The sequence below is a fragment of the Streptopelia decaocto genome, assembly GCF_964273445.1.
Source record: "Streptopelia decaocto genome assembly, chromosome: 14".
Taxonomy (NCBI): domain Eukaryota; kingdom Metazoa; phylum Chordata; class Aves; order Columbiformes; family Columbidae; genus Streptopelia; species Streptopelia decaocto.
In genome coordinates this window covers 1,450,718-1,473,329 of record NC_138669.1, presented here as the reverse complement: position 1 = coordinate 1,473,329, position 22,612 = coordinate 1,450,718, and the positions used below count along the sequence as shown (strand labels likewise).

Below are 22,612 nucleotides of genomic sequence, written 5' to 3'. Positions count from 1 at the left end.
GGGGTGTGAGCGCACCGGGTCATGGGGCCGGGGGCGCGCGCCTCCCGCGGCCGGGGCGCGGGGCGGCGGCTTCGCGGGCACTCGCAGCCGCCGCGCCGGGAGCCTGAGCGGGGCAGGTGTGACCGCCGTGTAGTTCCCGCCCTTCTCCGCGGGGCCCGGCCTCCGCGGACCCTCGCGGCGCCGCCAGAAGCACCGCTCCGCCGCGGCGCCGGTTAAACGCGAGAGCCCCGCCAGGCCCCGCCGCACAGGCCGGTGTCTCTGCCCAGAGCCGCGGGTCCCCACCCCGGGCCGCTCCCTCGCCCCTCCCGCGCTCCCCGGGCCCTGCCGCGGGCGGAGGGCGCCCCCTGGCGGTGGGCGGCAGCGCCGCTCCCGGTGCCCGCTCCGGCTGGCGGGTCGCGGCCGTCCCGGCTCCAAGATGGCGCAGGCGATCTTCGAGGCGCTGGAAGGTAACGGGGCCGCCGCGCCGAGCACGGCCGGGCTGCGCCGGGCCGACAGCGGGGATGCGCCTGTCCTTCCTCCCCAGCCCAGCGTCGCTTCCCCGCGCTGCCGCCGCCCGGGACGAGGGGCCGCGGCGAGGCCGCCCCGTGAGGCCTGGCCCGGCGCGGGGGGCTCCCGGCAACGCGAGACCGCGCCCCGCTCCCCCTTCGCTCCCCCCGCGGCGGCGGCGCGCACCGGCGCGGCCCCGGGGCGGGCGGGCGGGCGGGCGGTGCGCGCGGCGGGGGCGGGGCGGGAGCGCATCGGGATCACCCGGGGCACCCCGTCACCTCCCGTGCCCCGGCGTGTGCCTCGCGCCGCCCCCGCCACCCCCGCCCCGTGCGCCGGGGCACCCGCACCGCCCGGCCCCGTGCCCTGCACACCGAGCAGCCCCCGACAGCCCGGTGCCCCGCGGCACGGCATCGCCTCCCTGCGCTGTACCCCCCACCCCGAGCACCCCATCGCCTCCCTGCGCTGTACCCCCCACCCCGGGCACCCCATCGCCTCCCTGCGCTGTACCCCCCACCCCGGGCACCCCATCGCCTCCCTGCGCTGTACCCCCCACCCCGGGCACCCCATCGCCTCCCTGCCCTGTACCCCCCATCCCGGGCACCCCATCGCCTCCCTGCCCTGTACCCCCCATCCCGGGCACCCCATCACCTCCCTGCCCTGTACCCCCCATCCCGGGCACCCCATCGCCTCCCTGCCTTGTACCCCCCATCCCGGGCACCCCATCACCTCCCTGCCCTGTACCCCCCACCCCGGGCACCCCATCACCTCCCTGCCTTTGTGGCATTCATCCCAGGCACCCTATTGCCTTCCTACTCCTGTGCCCCCACCCTGGGAACCCCATTGCCTCCCTGCCCTTGCACCCCCAGGCGCCCCATGGCCTCCCTGCTCCTGTGCCCGCACCCCAGGGCACCCCATCACCTCCCTGCCCCTGTGCCCTGCACACTGTGGCACTCCTGTCCCCCCTGTCTCTGTGCCCAGCGAAGGGGATCACCAGTCCCCAGGACACCCCCATCACTCATGTGCCCCTTGCCCTCCCATCAGTCCCTGTGCTCAGCTCTCTGGGACCCCGCTGTGCCCTGTGTACTGGGGTCCCTGATCCTCCCCGCACCTGCCTGCTGTGCAGGTGAATGAGTCGCGCTTGTGTTCCTCTCAGTTTAGCACTGGGACACTGTGTGTTACAGGCAGGTGCCATCAGAAGGAGACTCTTGGATGCGCTAAGCTGTGGCAGCCTGACACTGAGCTCAGGGTCAGCCCATTTGGAGAAAATCTATTTCACAAGGCATTTATTTCCTAAATTGGATTACTCACGTATTTTCCTTTACATGTGGGAACACTGCTAGCGGAAAGACCTTGCACTGTGATCATCACCCTGTGCTCTGCGAACGGCACCTGTGATAGCAACGGCAGAAAGAAGAGCAGAGAAGAAATGTTTCTCTCTATTTTGTCAGGTTACTTGGTACATTTGACAGCACTGTGTATAATCAGGTTCCTTATCTCCTCTTTGCAATCAGCTCCTCATTGTGTGAGTTGCATCGCAGAATTCAGGAGCGCGAAACATTTCATCAAATTAAGAAAAAAAGCATGTTTTTTTTTTTAAGCCCACAATAATTGGCAGCTTTTAGTAGCTGAGCTTGTTTGTTTTGTTTTGTTGATTCGATTACAAGTCGATGGTGACTTGGCATTTGTGTGCGGTGCTGAGAGCAGCCGTGGCCTCAGCAGGTGCGGTAGGGGAGAGATGCGTCTTCAGTCACCACTAAAGCACCTGGTGCTCGTGTCAGCAGGAAAAAAGGGCTTGATGCATAAAATTAAGGGCATGAGGGGAAAGTAGCACCTGGGTGAAACAGACAGTCTTGTTTCTCTCTCTAAACTGAGAGATGTGAGTGCAGGATCGATCCAAAGCTTTCTCCTGGAGTCCGTGGATGGCTGTGAACGGCACCCGTGTAACCGAATAACTGCCTTTGTGGGTTACTGAACCTTGAACTTGGCGATTTCCCTCTGTGTGAAGCGTGGTGTCATGTGTTTACCTTATGAAACTGCAGGGACTCCATGGACATTTGCAAAAATTGCCGAATGAATGAATGAAGTGCAATGTATTTCTGTTGTCCTGGGCCACTATTCTCCGGCAGAAGGTTGAATGTAACACTGACAATGCTGCTGTGCCGTTGTCACCTGTCTTCAGGTCCTGGACTCTCCTGAAGCTTCTTCCTGCGAGCAGGATCATCACGTGGCTTTTTTATTTGGAAGATCTGGCCGTGTCCCAGAAGGAAACCCACTTGTCCGGTGCCAGGCACAGCAAGAGTGCAAGCATTGATGCAAGCTGTTCCTAATTATCCCCATAATATATAAAACTTGAATTTTTGATCCTCCTTTTTCTTTTGCGTCCTGCTGGCTTATTTCTACTGCAGAATGACTGCTCTCTTTCACTCTCTGGTTCGTCTGTGCCAACAAGAGCCTGCAGCGCTGCCTTTGCAGTCGAACAGGAGGGTGTTTGTAGGAGAGGAAGTCCGTTTGAAAGCAGGGCTTCGATCGGCGTGAGAAGATCCCCCCAGGAGCGCTCCAGTGCTGTTCTGCGGCGGGGCTGTGCTGCGAGGTGGCTGCAGCTCTCTGTGCGAGCCAGGGCTTGCAGAACTGGACCTGCAGCTTTGCTGCGCCTCCCTGTGATTTATGTGGAAGGGTTCCCATAGGCACAGGGGGAGTTTTGTGGTAGCATGTGAAGCAGCGTCATCCGCTGCTTTCCAGTAGCTGCTCGTGCCCTCCGCTCCCCAGCAGCTGCAGAGCAGCGCTTGCCTCCCTGCCAGGGCCACAAGCAGCGTTTGCAACCTCTTCCTGATGAAATGATAAAAAAGGTGCTCAAGGAGTCATAGTGCTACTTGCTTCACACTGGAGATGTAGGAGAAGTGAGTATTTAGAGTATCTTTAAAATGCTGTGGATTATATGGGTGTTCCCTGTTGGGAACGTAATGTCCTGCTTGTCTGGGAGCAAGTTTAAAATGACAAGAGGAACGCGCGATGGGAAGATGAAGCGGTTGCTGCTGCGGTTCCTTTTTGCTGTCACCTGTTAGGGCGTTTAACTGCCCTTCCTGGTGCCGTTTGCCGAGCGACATCTCGTCAGGAGCTGCCCTCGCCTCACTGCTCGGAAATGATCGGACTGATCGATTTGTCTTTTTACTGTGGCGCATAATTCTGAGTTGAGAGCGTTACAGTTTTGTTCTGCAAAGATCTTGAAGAAAAGTAAAAGACAACCCAGGAACCCCCACCTTTCTTTTCACCTTCAAGGTGAAACCCTCACATGCAATTTATTTTATTCTTTGGTTCTGTGTCTTAAAAGAATGGTAGGGAGGAGTGGTGCATAGAAAACACTCTTTTTCACTATATTTTTTCACTGGGTTGTTCTATGTGTCTTTACATATGATTTCTAAATAGAGTGTGTCGGACTTGATCCATCAGTTAGGTGCTGCTGGCCAGGTTGTCTCCCTAGATGAGCAGTCCCCATCTCCTGTATTTGTCTGGAATATTTTAGGACATTTCGGCTGTAGCAAAAAATATTTGTGCCAGTGCAAGTGAGCTGACTCTGACAACAAATCTGACTGGATGTGTGTGCTCTTCTGGAGTCCCGCGGGAAACAGAAACAAGAGAGGGCAACCAGCAGCTCTTGCTTGAGAGGAGCCCGTGGGGGAGCCACAGTTGCTCTCCTGCGTGTCCCAATACTGGGGTGGCAACTGGTGGCTGAGCAGGTTCCCCCCCAAAGCATCTCCCAAGAACCCACATTTAGTATTTCCTTCTTAAAGCTGTTTTAAAATCCTCCTGTAGTTCATATCCCTGTGTCTGATCAGATCCGGGAATGCTGGTCTTGGAGACTGGGCGGCCTTTCTAACACTGCTGCTGAGAGAGAGTTGCTGCACACCAAGGATTTTGTCATCAGCAAAATCAGCGGTGTCTGTCCTGTGTCACACTGTTGCCAGGCAGATCCACACAGGATGCTACCCCAGCTGGTCCGTGACATCCCAAATATCTACTTCCTAGCTCTTTTCATACCCCCATTTGTAAGCATCCTTCTGCTTTGCAGCAGATGCTTGAACCCAAGCCCTCCCCCCATATATCAAAGGAGTGTGCAGAGGCAGGTGGGGGTGTTGCTTTAGGTGACAGTTAATGCTGTGGAGCAACGGGCGATGAGAAGGTGAGAGTGGCTCTGCGGAGAAGACAGCAGCAGCTGGCGAGCGGCTTCCCCCATGACTCGTGAGCGCTCCATGTTTGGGCTCTGCCCAATTTACCATCCGTGCTTGTGTCTCCTTTCAGGAATGGACAATCAGACGGTGCTGGCTGTGCAGTCCTTATTGGATGGTCAGGGAGGTGTGGCGGATCCATCTGCTCAAAATGTCAGCTCGTCCACCGCCATTCAGTCACTGGGTGAGTCCTGGTCGCACCACGAGAGAGCGAAGAGGGGTAGGAGCCACAGGTTTCTTCCTACAGCATGCACTTGTGACTGTCAGAGCAGCTGGCAGAGATGCTTTTGGAGATGGTCATGACAATAGACTTGACTGCACTTTTCTCATAAAGGCATAAAAGGAGGGAGCAGCCACTCTCTCTGCCACTAGTGCTTGTTACTGTTCACATTTTTAATGTAATCCCTTATCCTCTGGGGATGTACAACGACTTCAGTCATTAAGTACCTCGCCTGTGTGAATGAATTTGGGAGCTGGTTGTTCATGTGTACGTGAAAACTCACAGTGCTTGACCAGGACTCGCTGGGTGGGTACCAAGTTATCCCCTGGAGTTACAGTCTGTGTCCCCAAAAATGTTCTGCTGGAGCTGTGAGTCAGGCAGGAGGTAAAGCCTCGTGAAGTGCAGAATGGTGCGTGCTTGTGTGGTTTGCTAACACTGCGAATTTCATCTAGGACATGGTAACTGGGTTGTCTTCTTTCTGCTTCCAATGTCAAGTGCAAGTGCCAAAGACTAGCAGTCTGACACAAAGCTGTGCCCTGATCCAAGTTACTGCTCTTCCTTTGTGCAACCTGAGTAATAAAATCTGCCTCAGCTGGCATAAGGCAGGTGCTTTGGAAAGAAACTGTTTTGACTAAAAGCAGAGGGTGCTATAGGAACTGGGTTGGTTGTTCATGTCTTTGGGATGAGAAGACAGACAATGGGATTCAGTTTGTCACAGGGAGATGGTGGATTTTGGGAGATGGGCTAAATCGCATCAGGTGGTGTTAGGGAGAGTTTGGGACTGGGGAGGAGGGACAGTTTGGCCTGTGCAGCTGATCTCTCCTGACGGTGATGTCCTGGAGGTGCTAAGATCCAAAAGGTGTCTGTTCTCCTATGGCTCTGGTTACTAGCTATAGCACTGGGGAATGCAGAAGAAAGCCTTGAGCAGTGATCTGGTCCTCTTAATTGCAGATGACGAAGATGTGTTCCTCTGTGGGAAGTGTAAGAAGCAGTTCAACTCGTTGCCTGCCTTCATGACCCACAAGAGAGAGCAGTGCCAGGGAAACGCCCCTTCCCTCGCCACGGTCTCGCTGGCCAACAACAGCGTGTACACCCCGTCCATCACGTCGGTGCAGCAGGCTCCAGGCGCCAGCCGGCAGGTACCGTGGTGTGGGCAGAGACTCTGCCGCTCTGCTGCCATGGTTTGGGGAGCGGGGAGCTCTGGGCGTCGCTTTTAGATCAGGGACACCTCATGACTGACCTCTCTCCTGGGAGGCTCAGCTGCAGTCCTGTTGGTTTTGGATCTCATGGTTAAATCTGGTGGGTCCTCTGCAGTGAGGTATCCTCTGATAGCTGTTTTTTTCATAACAGGAGGGGTTTGTATCGTGTCTGTGTTACAGCAGGCTTTGGTTGTACTGGAGAGCCCCGGTGTCATGGCCTGGCAGGCTGGCCGCATCCCTGGGTGCTCGCTGTGTGGTGCTCGGGGTGGAACGGCCCTTGCTGTGCCCTGGGCTGTGATCTGGCTCGTGGGCTGGAGAGGAGGCGGCATCTGGCAGCCTCATCCCCGCATCCCCCCTCTCAGCCTTCCGCAAATAAGCTCAGGTAATGTGGTGTGACGAGCGTTAAGCAATTATCCTCTCTGGAGTAGCTCTTCTTCCCAACAGACTTCTCAGGAGAGAGTCACTTGTGCTTGATGTACCGTGCCTGCAGTCGTGGTGGTTTCCAAAGTGCTTTTGAACCAGCTGTTTTTTTTCAAATTAACATAGTGCCAGTGGATGGTGATGCAAAAGTGGGTTGTTTCCACCCAGAAAATGGGACAGTCTCCTTCCCCTCCTATAATCTGGCTCCAGCCTGAAGAGATGAGCCTGATGTTCAGTGTCTGCAGCCAGAGCAGCCTCCCTCAGTTCTCCAGCATCCCTAGCTGCGGAAAGCACCCAGGAAAAGTCTGAACTTGTCTGCCACCAGTTTGTCCTCCAGATCTTGTTTAATAACCCCTGATTTGAATTGTAACCAGTGGCCACTTTCCCAAGCCACTATGATCTTTTTTACCTCCCTTTCTGAATAATTTTTCTGGAGGTGCCTTACTGTTGCAGTTAGAAACTACTGTGGACTCAGCAGGAAGCTGTAGATAATTACCGTGGCTCACCAGTGAGACTCCGAGGTTCAGTGAAAAGCAGTGCCATCATTTTTTGTTTATTATTTTGTCCTGTTGCTGGTTAACAATGCATCCTTTTTTCCTTTCAGCAAATTTCTACGTATATCACCGTTCCTCCATCACCTTTGATCCAGACCCTGGTGCAAGGGAACATCTTAGTTAGCGATGAGGTACTGATGTCTGCCATGTCTGCTTTTACATCCCTGGACCAGCCCATGCCGCCAGTGCAGCCCCCGGTGCAGGTGAGGGGCACACGTGAGGCCGTGCTTGCAAAGGAGAGTCCTGTTGGTCAGTCAGACTGACAGATCTGCTTCCATGCTGAATCCTGGGCACCTCCCAAGGTGACAGCCAGGCTCGGGAAGGAGCCATGGGTAGATGACAGGACAGCTCCAGGGCCTGCTCTCTCCTGGTGTCCTTGTTGCTGGATGCCCAAATCTTTGTTACGTGGTCTCTCCAGCTTTTTGTTGCACCCCCATACAAAGGTTGGCTTCCAGAGCCCTAGTCAGTTTGGCCCATGGATTCCTCTCCTCCTGGGATGGTTGTTTTGGGTTCCCCCCATGGCTGGCCAGGTTGTATGCACTTGCCACACTCTGAAAATCTTCTTTATAACCAGAAGGATTAAAAGCTTTAAAAACAAAGCAAGAAAAAAAGCAGTGCGACTTGAGTGCTTGGATTTTGGAGTAGATCTCATGGTGGGGATTGGACTAGATGATCCTTAGAGGGTCCCTTCCAATCCCTAACATTCTGTGATTCTGTGAGATGATGTCTACTGGCAGGTCATGCCAGCACAGTGTGGTCCAGCCTGGCCGTTGGACAGGGCTGCGTTGTCAGGACATTGTCACTGTGCTGTTTTCAATTGGGATTGGGGACGTGTGTGAGGGAGCAGCCCCTCCAGCTCATTACTGCTGCATTTTCAACATTTTATCTGTCTGTCTCTCTCCCCGTTCTGGTTTTAGAGCAGCTTGAGTATGCACGCTGGGGCTGGCTACCTGTCCCAGCCCCCCCCGCCTCCGCCTCCCCCGCCGCCACCCCCTCCTCAGCCTCCACCACCTCCTCCCCCAAGCCTGGGGGCCCCGGGGCAGCCCAGCACTGGTGGCAGCGTGGTGGAGGTGTACAGCGCGCCGGCTCCGATGGCAGCAAACAGCGCCGTGGAGATCCCGACGCTGGGGATGCCGCCCTACCCACCCATGGAGGTAAGGCCGGGGGCTGTCCACGGGGGCTCGGTCCTCCTGGGTCTCTGCCGACAAGCAGGGCTGCTCGGGAGCCACCTGGACTAGAAATGCAGAATTAGAGTCTGGGAAAATGTATTAGGTGATTTGACAATGATTGTTTCCTCTGGGAGAGGGTGCTGAACAGAAGGATGTTGGCAAGAGGTTCCTGAGACCAAGAGAAATGGTTGAGAGGGATGGAGAGCTTGGCTGGTGTGGGCTTAGGAGACCTGTGGTCGAGGGATACGTGCAGGTGTAGGGAGTGAGAGGGAGCTGAGGAGAGTGTCTCACCTCCCAGGGGGCTGCAGAGCACTGCCCTGTGCACTGCAGGCTTAAGTGGAGAGAAAAAAGCCAGTCTAAATATTAACAGTCTTGACAAGGCAGCTGTTCTTAAAGAGAAACACAGGCAGGGCTGGATTTACCAGTGGGTCAGCTGTTCACAGCCTCCACATTAACCTTACCATTCACAACAGAAACAGCGTGACAGAGGTTTGTCTGCCTTATCTTTGTGGCTGGCATGTGATCTGGCAGTGTCAGTGTCAGAAATGGACAGGGATGTTTGATGCTTCATGCTGTGTGTTAATTTATTGGGGTGGGCAACAGAAATTCCCTCAAACCCCATCAACCCACGGGGTCAGGGCTGATCATTCTGGTAACCTCCAGAGGCATGAGAAGCTCTTCTAGGCATAGGACATAGATGAGGGACTCCACCGCTCCTTCAGGGTGTTTCTTTGCTGTTGTGTTCCTGCTGTAATAACTCTTGGATACTTTGTGATTTTCAGCAGGAGAGTTTCACACTGTGCAGGGTGTTTGTTTTAGTTAGAGGCAAGTAGCTGGACTGGGGAACCAGAAATTTGATCCAGTTTGGCAGGAGGCAGAAAACTCACGCAGACTGATAGTCTGGTGTGGCAGTGGGATGGAGGGCAGGGCACGGTGTGACTCTGTGTAGCAAAGCTGTTTCCTCTGATAAATGGCACTCTTGCAGGTACCAAGCCAGTGTGTGGAGAGTCCTGTGTACCCTTCCCCTCCTGTGTACAGCCCTGGGAAACAGGGCTTCAAGCCCAAAAGCACCAGCACCCCCAGACCTTTGACCAGCGCAGGAGGAGGCGGTGTGGTTGGTTTTGATTCTGCCTCTGCTGCCAAAAGTCGACGCTGCAAAAACGAGAGCGGGCTGCAGGAAGGTAGGTGTCCTCACAGCACTTTGCACCAGTCTGTGCGTGCCCTGCAGTGGGCTGCTGAGCCACAGGCACTCCAGGGGCAATGCAGTGGCACTGGAGGAGGAGCACGATACTCTGCCCCAGGCTATCAAGAACAGGTGAAAGTGTGGCCGTGCTTCTTGTCTGTCACCTCTGAGCACATGTGAAGGACTTTCACCGAGCTACCACGTGGGCAAGCTTGTGCTAAATCTATGCAGCTGCACACCTATGGGATCACACCTGAAATGGGGAGATCCTGTCAAGTAAAGTGTTAGAGACTGGTCTGTGTAACCCGTGGAAGTCCGCCTGGCCACAGGAGGTGGGCTGGATGTGGCCTGGCCCTGAAGACTCTTCCCAAGGGCTCAGCAGGCCCTTGGTTTATACCCCATCACAGTAGCCAGAAAATGGGACTGACCGATCTTCTGGATGCCTGTGTGCTGGCTGATGGCTGACCTTGGGGAGTTCATGGGAGACAGACAGACCTGGGGCCCTTCCTCTCACTAATCCTGTGTCTTTTCCCAATGCCTAACATGCCTTTGAAGTAGGTGCTGTGTAGCACAACTGGAAGGGTCCCTGGAGCAGTTGGTGCCTGCAGGGGATGCCCTGTCCCTCCACTGCTACTCTCCTCAGGACTTCTAGAGTTAGCTCAGGCTATGTTAAATAAATATTTATGCCTGTAACCTCCACCCAGTCTGGCCAGGCAGATCTTATCCTTTCATAAGCCCTTTATTCTTGGCCTTGAATAGGCATGTCTTGAGGTGACAGTGCTGTGCCACGTGTTCTCATTTCTGTGTGCGCTCTTGTTCTTTCAGGCAAACCCAAGTCCCCCAAGCTGAAATGCACTTACTGTGACAAGGCCTTTACCAAGAACTTCGACCTGCAGCAGCACATCAGAAGGTAACGGTGCGACTAGCCCAGACTCTGCGGGAGCCTGCACAGTCCAGCAGACCTTGTGTTTGTCACGTCCCAGAATCCGTGCAGCACTGGGAGGTGGTCCTTCATCCCCCTTCCTCCAGGACACCTTTTCCCAGTGGCTGGGGTGAAGGCTGAATTGCGGATGTAATCTTCTTGCTGATTATGGGCCGTGACTGGAGACTTGTTTTCCTCACTGATGAGACCTTGAAAGCCAGACCTGTTGTGAACTGATCTCTGGAGCAGCAGCATCTCTGCTGCTTGCCTTTGCCCTTTCCTCTCCCTCCCTAGCAAGCTGCGGCCTTCATGTTGATGGTGTTAGCCAACTGTAGGCCAAGCTCAATGTCTATATCGGGAGCTCTTACAAGAGAGCTCTTGTCTGGCAGGAGGCAGGTGAAATCTTCAGTTTCCATCTGCAGCACTTGTTGGTCTTGGGACAGATGAGAACAAACAAGTGGTGGTTTTGCTCCCCTTCCCAGCCTGGACTCTTCACATGACAGACTCTGTGTGTTAGAGTCTGTGTTTTCTCCTGCAGCAAAAGCGCAGGGTAGAAAGACCTTTCTGCTGCAGACAGGGAAGAGCAAATTCAAGGAGATCAGGGGCTGCAAGCTAGAATAGACGTGTGCAGGGGAGGGAGGAGTGACAGGGAAGAAGGATTGTACTTCTGAGAAAGTGATGGAGTCCCTGAGATCTGTGTGGAAACCCTGGCAGTGAATGTCGTGATGCTGCAGAGCTCTCTTCCCCTCCCACTTCTTCCTTTGATTCCCTGTCACCCCCAGACTGCGAGTGTTTTGTCTGTGCACCAGGCTTGTTTCCCCAGGCTTCTGACAATCCACTAACTCTGATTAATCAAGTCTTTAAGCCCTTGTTTGGCTGGTCTGGGTGCTGATGGGTTGAACAGAGTGCTCAGCACAGTCCTGCCGCAGCCACCCTGTCCCTGCCTGGGTGCTGCCCCCTCGCGCCGCCCGCTGCTGACACGCTGCCTTCTGCCTCCAGTCACACAGGCGAGAAGCCCTTCCAGTGCATTGTGTGCGGCCGAGCGTTCGCTCAGAAGTCCAATGTGAAGAAGCACATGCAAACCCATAAAGTGTGGCCTCCAGGGCTGGGGTGCACCATCTCCCGCAACTCCATCACGGTGCAGGTCATGGCCTTGAATCCCAACCAGCCAGAGGACGAGGAGAATGCAGGTTTGCTGCCTGGGGATGGCACGTGCCGGGGGCAGAGCAGTGGTGTGAGGAGTCTGCACGTCCCTGCACCTCCACACAGGGCGGGAGGGGAGGCAGGAGCTGTTTGCGTTCCTCCCATGGGGTTTAGCAGCACACACTACAGAAGCGAGTCACATTTGCTCAACTTCAGCTAGCAGGTACATCCTTGGGTGCCCCCAGCTGTGGTGGGGAAGAGGACACTGTGACAATGTCACATTGAGGAGAAGGCCCCACTGGAGCTGCCCTGTGCAGACATCACGGACTGTTTGCTGCTGGCTGGATCTTACCTCCTGTCTCCTGCCGGAGATGGGAGTGAATCCAGCTCTGGTTCCCTGTCAGGGGCCTGCCCTGCTGACTACTCCACAGTTGCGTCCCTGGAAAAATAGAATGGGTCAAGCAGAGGAAGACGGGGTAGTCAGAGCCCTTGGGAATCTGTAGACAAGATTTAAAGCGACCCTGTTAGAGAGTGAGATTTGTCTGATCTAAAGAATCTGTCTTAAGGAGGAAGAGCCTGTCCCCAGAGTCAGGCCTGGTGTGTCTTGGCAGCGTGGCACTTGCACAGCAGCTTTCCGAGCTGTCTCATGGTCAAGCTGTGACTTTGTCTCTCCCTTTCTCCAGGTTTGACTCAGCCCTCAACGAACCCAGCAGAACCACCCCAAGACATGAGCCCCTTGGATGAGAGCAAGGCAGGCAAACTGGAAGCCAAGCAGGTTGTCTTGATCGATAGCTCTTACCAGTGCCAGTTCTGCCCCAGCAAATTCAACACCTATTTCCAGCTCAAATCGCACATGACACAGCACAAGAACGAGCAGGTAGGGACAGAGGGTGCGCTGTGTTGGTGGTGGGGCTGGGACGGGCTTCATATAGCACACCAGCTCCCAGGGTCTGTCCTGAGCCTCTTGCTCTGCAAAGCTGCCGGCACTTCACATGCTGCTTGGCTCACTGCGTGTCTGGGTTGCAGCTGTGTGGTCAGCGTGGCTTTGAAAAGCTCCGCTGCCTCCACCCTGCTGAGTGAGAAGTCAGCCAAGCAGGTTTGGGTGGCTAGAGAAGAAGCAAAGTCCAAAATTTTCAGCGTAGGTGGCAACTGTCAGGTTGTGCAACAGTCGTTGCTGGGATGTTGTGGACCCACTTGAGTGGTTTTAGGCACTCATACCGACACCCCTTTCTCCCACTGTGGTGTCCTGGGGGAGTGCCCTGCCAGTCTGCCTTTGCAGAACATCCAGCTCCCAGGAGGTTCTGCTGTTGTCTTCACCTGGAGCTGTCAGCCACATTTTGACGCTGAGCTGCTCTGCACTGCTCTTTAAAGACTGTTCCTAGAGGAAGGGGATGTTTTACCCCCACATTGTGTTGTGCTGCAGCGCAGGGCAGGGTTTCCCTGCTGTGCCCTGACAGAGTGCCAACAGCCCCGTGGCCGCGGTGGGAAGCTCTGGGAACTGCAATGCTGCTTCGTTCATAACATCAGCTCAGCTGTCCTCCAGCACAGTGGCTCAAAGGACAGTGGTCCCTTTTTGTAAATGACCCAGTGGCAATGATTTCCAAAAAGGAGGCAGAGGATTTTCCCTGCTTGTTCCCACAGTGTGCTGCTCCGGTCACTCTCCTTTCTTCGCCCAGGTGTACAAGTGTGTGGTGAAAACCTGCGCTCAGACCTTCCAGAAGCTGGAGTCCTTCCTTGAGCACATCAAGAGCCACCAGGAGGAGCTGAGTTATCGCTGCCACCTCTGCAGCAAGGACTTCCCCTCCCTGTATGAGCTGGGTGTCCACCAGTACTCCCACAGCCTGCTGCCCCAGCACAGCCCCAAGAAGGATGTGGCCGTGTACAAGTACAGTAGCAATCGGTGCTCACAAGGCTTGTAGGAGTGAGTGGGTGCGGAGTGTGTTTGGCTGAGAGCGGTGGGGACATTAAAGGGAAGAGGGGTGTGTCCAGCATCCACGGTTCTTTTGGGCACCCAGGTGGCACGTGGGGAGCCCCTGCACTAGGCTGCTGGGGCAAAGCACTTTGAGGGCAAGGAACCTTTCAGAACAACAGTGAAAGGCTGAGATCAGGACTGTAAATGCTCTTATCACCCGTCAAGAATGAGATGGGCACAACTGAATGTGTGCTGGGCTGGGCAAGAGACCCAGGAAAGCCAGTTCCCAGCCTGTTTTCTACAATTCGTAAACACCTGCAGCAAAGGGTGTGTGGGTTGTAGGAGCTGTGCCCAGGTAAAATGAGTTATTTCTCCTATCCCTTTGCTGCCACGGGGTCTTTTACTAGGGAAGACCTTTCTGTTAGTATAGAGGGAAGGGGTGAGGAGTTCACAAAGAGCTGTCTGGAGCTTTTGAAGTGCCTGTAGAGACAGACAGGAAGAGTAGGAAGCCCAAAGGATCCTGAAGTCACCTTGGAGCTTCATGGAATAAATAATTTGCTACTTCTTGCATAATCCATGACTTCTAGTTATCCTTACACGGTGGAGCTTCATCCTACAGCTTGCTAGCAGGAATCTTTGAGATGAGAACACTGCTTCTGTTTGAGGAGGTTTTAGTTCGATCTAAGGAAAAGGGGTTTCACAGCAGATACGCTGTGCAAGTGCCTCTGCGTTCACCGTCGGTGGTGCATGTCCCCGTTGACCAGTGGTAGGCAGCTCTGGCACAGGTTTCTGCCAGAAACTCTGCCAGGATGTTTGAGAACAGGTGAGGTAGGTGGAGAAGGCCCAGGTAGTGTGGGAGAGGTGGTGGCATGAGCTGAAGCTTTGTCAGATGCTGGACACCCCACACGGGAGAGTGTCACCTTGTGGCTGCCCCAGCCATGGGTAACATGGCTGCTGGGCTGTGACCCCACTCTCAGCTGCTTCACTGGGAGCTGCTCTCTTTGTGCAATGAAGATGAAATGAGGTGTTTTAGGTAAGGTGAAGTAGTTACTGAGGGCTTGTCTCCGTGAGGAAGCAATGTGGAATATATGCCTGGGTGCTCCCACGGCTGGCTGTGTGGAAGAGCACTAGCAATTTGAAAACTTCTCCAGTTTCCCAGCATCTCCCCCTGGTGAAGGATGTTAAGTATGAGTGTGTTCTGGCCATGGGGGTTGCTGAGGTTTCAGAGCACCCGGGTGGTGGCGGTGTTGTCTGTACCAAACTGACCCTGTCAAAAACCAACCTGGACGGTGGCTGGTGAGCTGGGCAGCCCTGCCTGGGCTCTGCCGGCCGTGTGTGGTTTGCCAGCCGCAGCCTCGTTCACAGGCTGTGTCCTTTCTCTCCGAATTCAGGTGTGTGAAGTGTGTAAATAAGTACTCCACCCCAGAAGCCCTGGAGCACCATCTGCAGACGGCAACGCACAACTTTCCCTGCCCTCACTGCCAGAAGGTGGGTGAGTGACGGCTGCCTGAGCCGGTCTAGGACGTGTATGTAACGATGCATTGGGCAGCATTGCCAGCAGCATGGGCAGCAGGTTTGGGGGGGATCCTGCCCCTCCCCCCGGCTCTGGTGAGACCCCCCCTGCAGTGCTGGTCCAGCTCTGGGTCCTCAGCACACGACAGACGTGGAGCTGCTGGGAATTCACTTAGCTTGGGTGTCTCCAGTAGCCCCATTAGCCAAAGGCACCGTTCATACTGGCTTTATAAAGACCACGAATGGGAGCCTTTGGTAACAGATGATCAAGAAGCAGTAATTGAAGTTAACAGTGTGGGAAGGTACTAACTACTGGGGGTACTAGTGGAAGGTACTGACTATTGGGGGTCCTTACCCTGTTGCTGGTTCCAGTGGGAGACTGGGTGTCTGTTTGGGGCGCTGGTCCTCAGCAGTATAGTGGTACAAAATTTAGCAGCAAGGTTTCAGCTGATGCATTTCTTAAAGACAGGAAGGTGGTGGGTTTTTTTGTTTGTTTGGGTTTTGTTTGGTTTTTAAGCTCTATCTGGATTTTCCTTATGCAAACTAAAGGTTTCCTCAGCATGTCATCTCCAAAAAAAGCAGTCACTGTGAGCTTCTGGTGATTTATGTACAGACCGTACCTCCCATGCCCCGCAGGCTCGGCAGTGTCCCTTGTGCGATGCTGGCTCTTAGTTTTGGTTTTGCGTGTTAACAGGTGTTCCCCTGCGAGAGGTACCTGCGGCGCCACATCCCCACGCATGGCGGGGGCAGCAAGTTCAAGTGCCAGATCTGCAAGAAGTTCTTTCGCCGGGAGCACTACCTCAAGCTGCATGCCCACATCCACTCGGGTACGGGCTCCGCGACACTGCGGTGCTCTCTGGTTCTGTATTTCAGTCCATACTGTGATGCCCTGGCCGTTCTCCTGATAACCAGAGTAACAGAGTTGACTGTATAAGTCATTTGTAGTAATACGAGTTCTAGGGAATCACAGAATCATCTTGGTTGGAAAAGACCCTCAAGATTGAGTCCAACTGTTAACCCAATGCTGTCACTAACCTATGTCCCTAAGAACCTCATCTCTGTGTCTGTCCAACCCCTCCAGGGATGGTGACTCCAGCACTGCCCTGGGCAGCCTGTTCCAATGCCCCACAGCCCTTTGGGGAAGAAATTGTTCCCCACATCCAACCTCAACCTCCCCTGGCGCAACCTGAGGCCGTTTCCTCTGCTCCTGGCGCTTGTTCCTGGGGAGCAGAGCCCGAGCCCCCCTGGCTCCAAGCTCCTTTCAGGCAGGTCAGAGATCAGAAGGTCTCCCCTCAGCTCCTGTTCTCCAGCTGAACCCCCCAGGTCCCTCAGCCGCTCCCATCACACTTGTGCTCCAGCCCCTCACCAGCTCCGTTCCCTTCTCTCCACTCGCTCTGGCACCTCAAGGCCTTTCTTGGTGTGAGGGGCCCAAAACTGACCCCAGGATTTGAGATTGGGCCTCCCCATTGCCCAGTACAGGGGACGGTCATTGCCCTGGGACTGCTGGCCACACCAGTGCTGGCACAAGCCAGGGTGCTGATGGCTTTCTTGGCCACCTTGTCACACTGCTGGCTCGTGTTTAGCCTGACTGGACTCTCCCTGACTCTTGGTTTCTTTCTTTTTTTTTATCCAGGTGAAAAGCCCTTTAAGTGCTCAGTGTGTGATGCGGCTTTCAATCGGAAAGACAAACTCAAGCGACATATGCTGATCCACGAGCCTTTTAAGAAATATAAATGTCCCTTCTCGTAAGTAGCGTGTCTCCAGCATGGTGGCATGTCTTCAAGGGGTTGGGATGGGGTTTGGCGTGGAAGGCAAGTCTCCTGCAGGTACCACAGGGTACACATGTGGCATCTACCAATGCGCTGCTTCTCGGGGAGGCAGGAATGCTGCGTGCTGTCAAACTGGGAGCCCAGAAGTCCCCGTTCTTTCATGCTGACTTCCTGCGGGGCCACATAATTTCATCTCAGTTCATCAAGCCCTGTAAAATAATGCCTGCCTTCATGGGAGGCTTGGGAGGGCTGCACCTGGGGAGCACTGGGGAAGAGGAGTATTCTTTGACCACAAGGCACAGGGTTGCCTGAACAATGGGCTCTCCCCAATTACCATGTCTTAAAAACCACTTGGCAACACAAGAGCTAACGCAGCAGCCGGAGAACGCCAGGTTTGTAAGGTGCATTCCCAAATCCGTGGCACAGCCGTGGGCCCGCTGAGACGGCCCAGGCTGACTGACTTCTCCCTGCTCCAGCCACCTTGTAGCTCCTTCCGAAGTATTTCTGTCACCATCTGGGTTCTTGAACCTGCAGTTTTTAGGAGCATTCGTAGTGAGACACACACCATGTGTATTATAGAAGCCATGTATCCCTGTAGCAGCCTGTTTACTTCTTGCCCTTCTCCAGAAGGGCTGAAACAGTGGAGCTCCTACCGAAACCACACTGAAGGACCCATGGCGTACTGGTAAACAGGAGGGTTGTGGGTCTGTTTATACATTGATCTTCAGTTGATTCATGCTGCTCACCAGCATTTACTGTCATTACAGAAGCCACACGGGCTGCAATAAGGAGTTCAACAGGCCCGACAAGCTGAAGGCCCACATCCTGTCCCACTCAGGTGAGTGCAGCTCTGCCCGTGCTGCCAGGGGCTGGGGACAAAGTAGCCGGGATTCACAGTGGTGCCACAGGAGTGTGTTACAGACAGGGAAAGCCTGAGAAACAAGGGACAGCAAACTCTGATTCTGCTTTACACCCCCAGAAGCGCAAGGTGCTTCTTACAGGTGCTTTCCCCGTGGCGTCCCCTACCCACCGCTCAGCAAACACCACTGCTCTGTGGTTCCCTGGGGGAGAACTTTCCACCATGTGTGGTACAGTGTTTCCTGGATATATATAGCATTAATTCTTAATATCATTTATTAGCTATAGGGGTTTTTTTTATCTCTATTGTGGCAGGGCTGTTTAAGTGAGCTTGCACTTACAGCCGTGTTTAAGCTTGGGTCTGTTTTCTAAGGCAATATGAATCTGCAGGCAGCACCTGCTGGCAAGATGCAGAAGCAGAGCTGGATTACTTACGGTGTTTGCTATCAAATGAATATCCAGAGTGCTCTGTCCACTCCTCCTCAATATGATCTCACATTCAAAAGGAGATCTCCTGGGATTTGATTCCCTTCTCTATGTGTTCCCAGTCCTAATAAAGACAAATTATTCCCTTGTCCTAGGGAACGTTCTGACTTTTGTTTCTTGGGGTAACACTGAAAGTCTTTTCTTGTGCCTGTCATGTCCAAAGCCCTGCAAAGCGTGATCAGATGAGACTGTGCTGACAGTGCAATGGGTGGTTGGTTTCAGACTACATTCCCATACTTGAGAGGGAAAAAAAAAGCAGATTTGTTTTACTTGCCAAATACACTTGAAAAAAAATCAGAGTTTAAGATTGTTTGGCATTTTCATGACAATTACCCGACACATTTTTTCTGGTGATATTTAATCCTCTCACTTGAGGTAAGAACTATTGTTTTAGCCCTTTGCAAACATGGAGATTCAAGGTGTAGCCACGCACCCTTTTCTGACTGCGAGTTTGCCAGGCACAATATCCCCTCCCTTCTATCAGGGACCATCTCCTTGGAAGAGGAGCTGAAGCTGCCATGCGGTCCCTCGGTGCGGTGCAGGTTTTGGGCGCAGGGTCTCTAACTGAGCTCTCTCCTCCAATGCTCTGTGCAGGGATGAAGATCCACAAGTGCCAGTACTGCAACAAGTCCTTCAGCCGACGAGCCCACATGATAGAGCATCAGCGCTCGCACACCGGCAACTACAAATACCGCTGCCCCACCTGCAGCAAAGGCTTCACGCGCCACAAGTACATGAAGGACCACAAGTGCCGGCTGGGATCACCCAAGGACAAGGAGCTGCAGCTCAGGAAGCCCCAGAAGAAGCGGGTGGCGCGGGGGCGCAAGGCGGGCCTGTCCCTGCCCAGCCAGCTGGCTCTGGCAGAGCTGAAGGACGGTGCTGCTGGGGAAAGTCCCCCTGACAGCGGCCCAAACAAAGAACCGTTCCAGGAGTCGGACGCAGTCCTGTCCATCGTGGTTGGTGGGTCAGGAGCTGCAGACTCGGACCTTGTTCCTGGGCAGCCCGACAGCATGGCGTCCAATTTGGCGCTGACAGAGCTGCAGGCTGCCTCCGACGGCCCCTGCACCATGCTGGCTGTCCCTGTTTACATCCAAACGACAGAGTGACAATGCGTAGAGCCACTGTGTGGCTGAGGGCTGCTGCTGGGGCTGTCACACTTGGTGCTGAAATCTATCCCAGTGAAAAAGACCAAAGCTCTTGTTGGAGATAGATGGACATGGGAGAGAATGGTTTTCATCTCCACTTGTTCTTCCCATCCTTGGGCAGAGAACTGCTTGGAAGCCACTGACGGCTACAAGGCACTGAAGAGAATAGCTCCGTTATTTCTTGTCCTTCTGTGTCACTGGCCAGCCTAGGGCAAGAAAGACTAAGGTCCCTGAATCAGGGTAAGCAGGAGGAGCGTGCAAACTTGCAACAAACGGAGCTGCTGAAATCAAGTGGCTTTGCAAATCACAGCCTGTCCCATCTGTGGTTTTTCCGGCCTAAAAGCTGTATTGCCCAGTATTTGGGTGGCCTTTCTGAGAGCAAACAATTGATCCTTCCTAGTGGAAGCAAGTTCATCCTGAGATCCTTTGGGAACACTGTTCAGAAATACCCTGATAGACTCATCTCTGGTATCTTTCTCCTCTCTGTCTCTAGCAGTAGAAAGATCACCTTGTCTGTACTACATGTGTTATAAACACCGTGGACCTCATGTGCTGTCTGGAGTTGGTGGGTGGGAGCACAGGTGCGTGTCGGCCCATCTCTTGGGTCAATATTCTCTCCACAGTGTGTGTTCTTTTCATGGTTTTTCTCCATATGCAAGGATCTCCAAGTGCCTTAGACATCAGTGAGTCAGTCCTTGTGACAGTTAAGTGTGACAGGTGTGTACAGCAAGGGAGACTGAGGCCTGGGTGAAGTGATGTATCCAGGGTCACACAGGAGACCTGTGATGCATCCAGGAGCTGGTTTTCCAGCATCAGCTGTGGATCAGGTGCTGCAGGGTCCTTCTGTGCAAGTCGTTCAGCCGCTCCTCAGCTTATATGTACCCTGAGCTCCGTTCTTTTGGCCAGTTGTTAGTCTGGCAGGTAGGGAATTGGTGTGGTTGCGTAGCAAGAAAAATCTGGTGTGACTAGAACCATTTCTGGCTTCTCTCTGATTTCCCAAGTAGGAGCTCTAAACCCAGGAGGTATCTCTGCTCAAATCGTAAAAATCTTAAGATGTTAAAAATAGCAGCTTGCAGAGACAGCGTGCTAGTGCCATGCCCATCGTGGTGTGTCCTCCCGGCAGCATCTGCTCCCAAACTGCACCCCGTCTAATGATATTGGGGTTACTGTCACCCCAGAGGACTGTCACACGGTTCCTGTCAGGATGGGTCCCACCACCAGTTGACTTCGCTCACTCACCTAACTCACTTTTTGCCCGTTTCACTTTTTTGTGATGCTTCTGTACCTCCTGGTGTTGGTGGGTGTTAGGAGATGGAGTGCGGGGCTCCCAAGGAGGAGGGGGTGGTCAGGCTTTAGCAGAGTTAGGACAGGTCTTGCTGCTGCCTCCAGCTGCCTGACAGGAGGGCATGAAGGTGCAGCCAGACTCCTCAGAGGTGCCCGGGGGTGGGGCAAGAGGTAACAGGGACATCTTATAAATAATTTGGTTGGAAAAAGACCCTCAAGATTGAGTCCAGCCATTAACCCAGCCCTCCTACTACTCCATGTCCCTGAGAACCTCATCTCCATCTGTTCAACCCTCCAGGGATGGTGACTCCAGCACTGCCCTGGGCAGCCTGTTCCGATGCCCAACAGCCCTTTGGGGAAGAAATTGTTCCCATGATCCAACCCTCAGCATCATAAGAGTTGTGCTCATCTTGGAACGTGGCAACTTCTAACTTGTGGTCAAAGGAAGGAGGCTGCAAAGAGTCCCTGAGATCTCAGTACCAGCTCTGACAGAGCATCCTGCTCTGGGTGGACACGTGTGGATGGGCTGGAGACCTCCAGCTGGCCCTTCCTACTTAGGTGTTTCTGTGCTTCCGTGAAATGCCTTGTCTGCTTTGAAGGGCAGAGTCCATTTGCCCACAATGTTTGTTTTAAGTACCTGTCTCTCACAGAAGGGGAACAGTATCAGGAAATAGTTTGCTAAATATACTTTTCCTATTTTCCGCCCCTCTGTCCCCACACTGTACGGTGTCATTATGTGGTCCCTGGCGCTCGCTGCAGTGCTGCAGTGGGTCTATTTTGAGGCAATGCTGTGTGGGCGCAGCGCTGCTCCCGCTCAGAGGCCTGGCTTTCCTTCCTGGCCACGGCTTTCCAGCAGCTCTGCGCACTGGCCAGCCGGTCTGAGATGCTGGTTTCCACTTGCTATGCTGAGTGTAATTCAAGGAGTAGAAGCAGAGCCACAAAACAGCCTCATCTGTGACTGTGGGACACAGGAGCTGAAAGATGCTGCCCTGTTTGCTTGATACGTGTTTGCATGCATGGTAATGTTGAACCGATACCAGTTTTAGCTTGAACATAATGATTGTCCTCCTAGCATTAACCTCAGAGCAATTATGTGTGAGATAACACAAGGAGGTCTCTGATCAGAAGAGAAGCCGGGTTGACAGGCTGCGCAGCTCTTGCCTTTGGAAACTCTGTGGATGTGAGTCCTGCTGTGTGTGACAGACGCTGCAGCCCCAGGGGGACGGGCAGAGGAGAGGATGGGACTGATGGGCCGGCCTGCAGGCGTGGTGGCCGCTGTCCCTCGGAGTACGGCAGGTCCTGGCAGCCCCTGCAGCGCTGGGGAGGTGCTGGGGAGGAGGTTCCTGGAGCCCCACTGCCCCTGCTGCGGGAGAGAAGAAAAATGCAGTTATTTAAAACAACAAGAACACCCCTCTCCTCTGTAGCAATACTGCCTGCAGATTAAACTTTCACATGGAGAGAGATGTTGTGGGAAAGAGAATTCAAACAGAGAGCTCCTGGAGAAGCCCAGGCCAGAGCCATCCCCGGTCCTGGATCAGGACAGGGCTCCACGGTGCTCAGCCTCCACTTCTGACCAGAGCTGCTTGTGTGGTTGCGAGAACAGGGCAGGTGGCAGCTTTGCGTCCCCTTGCGCTCCTCCAGTGTTGTCACATTTCCTGCCTGGAGTTGTTTCTATAAACCTCGGTGGATTTTTCTTGTGTATTTTTTGTCTTCCTTGCTATCTGGTGTTATGACATTAGCAAGGTAGAGTTCGTTCCATTACCCAGCATTGTTGCTGGACTCCCACCTCGTACATAGAGGCTCTTTATATCACCCAGGCAGCATTTTTTCTCGGTTGCTGGGGACACAAACAGGTTCTTTTGCCCAATAAGCAGGTTTTTTGTTCACTTTCCTGTTTGCCATTTGGTGTGTATGTCTTGGCCTGTTTTACAGTGTACTAACTCATCCGACCCTGCCCAAAAGCAACAATTTTGGGGGGATGATTTCTCGTGGTAAACACTATTATCTGAGCCTGTTATTACCTTGTTTTCACACCACCACTCTGACTGGGAAGGAGGTTGTTTATTACTTTTACAGGGGCCAAGCACAAAGAAACAGAAGTTGAAAGTAGCCTGTAAAGGTTGGTAC

At 54.0% G+C, this 22,612-nt stretch overlaps 1 protein-coding gene across 5 annotated transcripts; it reads left to right on the top strand.

Moving 5' to 3' along the window:
• Positions 1-5: 5 nt before the first annotated feature.
• On the top strand, positions 6-22,133 carry ZNF341 (zinc finger protein 341). Of its 5 annotated transcripts, none has more exons than XM_082065730.1 (15): positions 6-446; positions 4,783-4,893; positions 5,881-6,068; positions 7,153-7,305; positions 8,020-8,256; positions 9,257-9,452; positions 10,280-10,364; positions 11,376-11,566; positions 12,203-12,396; positions 13,196-13,404; positions 14,823-14,919; positions 15,638-15,770; positions 16,577-16,688; positions 17,480-17,550; positions 18,651-22,133. In XM_082065730.1, exons 1-15 carry the CDS (start codon positions 416-418, stop codon positions 19,160-19,162), a joined length of 2,520 nt encoding a protein of 839 aa, XP_081921856.1. In that variant the 5' UTR covers positions 6-415; the 3' UTR covers positions 19,163-22,133. The 5 variants fall into 5 exon arrangements, 4 of the variants coding, with proteins under 4 accessions (XP_081921856.1, XP_081921857.1, XP_081921855.1 ...); XM_082065731.1 differs by lacking the exon at positions 6-446 and adding an exon at positions 1,169-3,762; XR_014185421.1 differs by lacking the exon at positions 6-446 and having other exon boundaries at positions 4,149-4,893; positions 18,651-19,782; positions 20,784-22,130.
• The last annotated feature ends 479 nt before the right edge of the window (positions 22,134-22,612 follow it).

Excerpts from the sequence above, each read along its gene's own strand:
- ZNF341 (XM_082065729.1), top strand. The coding sequence starts at position 4,716 with ATGACTCGTGAGCGCTCCATGTTTGGGCTCTGCCCAATTTACCATCCG. Across the intron at positions 7,306-8,019 it reads CAGTGCAGCCCCCGGTGCAG|AGCAGCTTGAGTATGCACGC; the intron begins GTGAGGGGCACA and ends TTCTGGTTTTAG. Across the intron at positions 10,365-11,375 it reads CTGCAGCAGCACATCAGAAG|TCACACAGGCGAGAAGCCCT; the intron begins GTAACGGTGCGA and ends TTCTGCCTCCAG.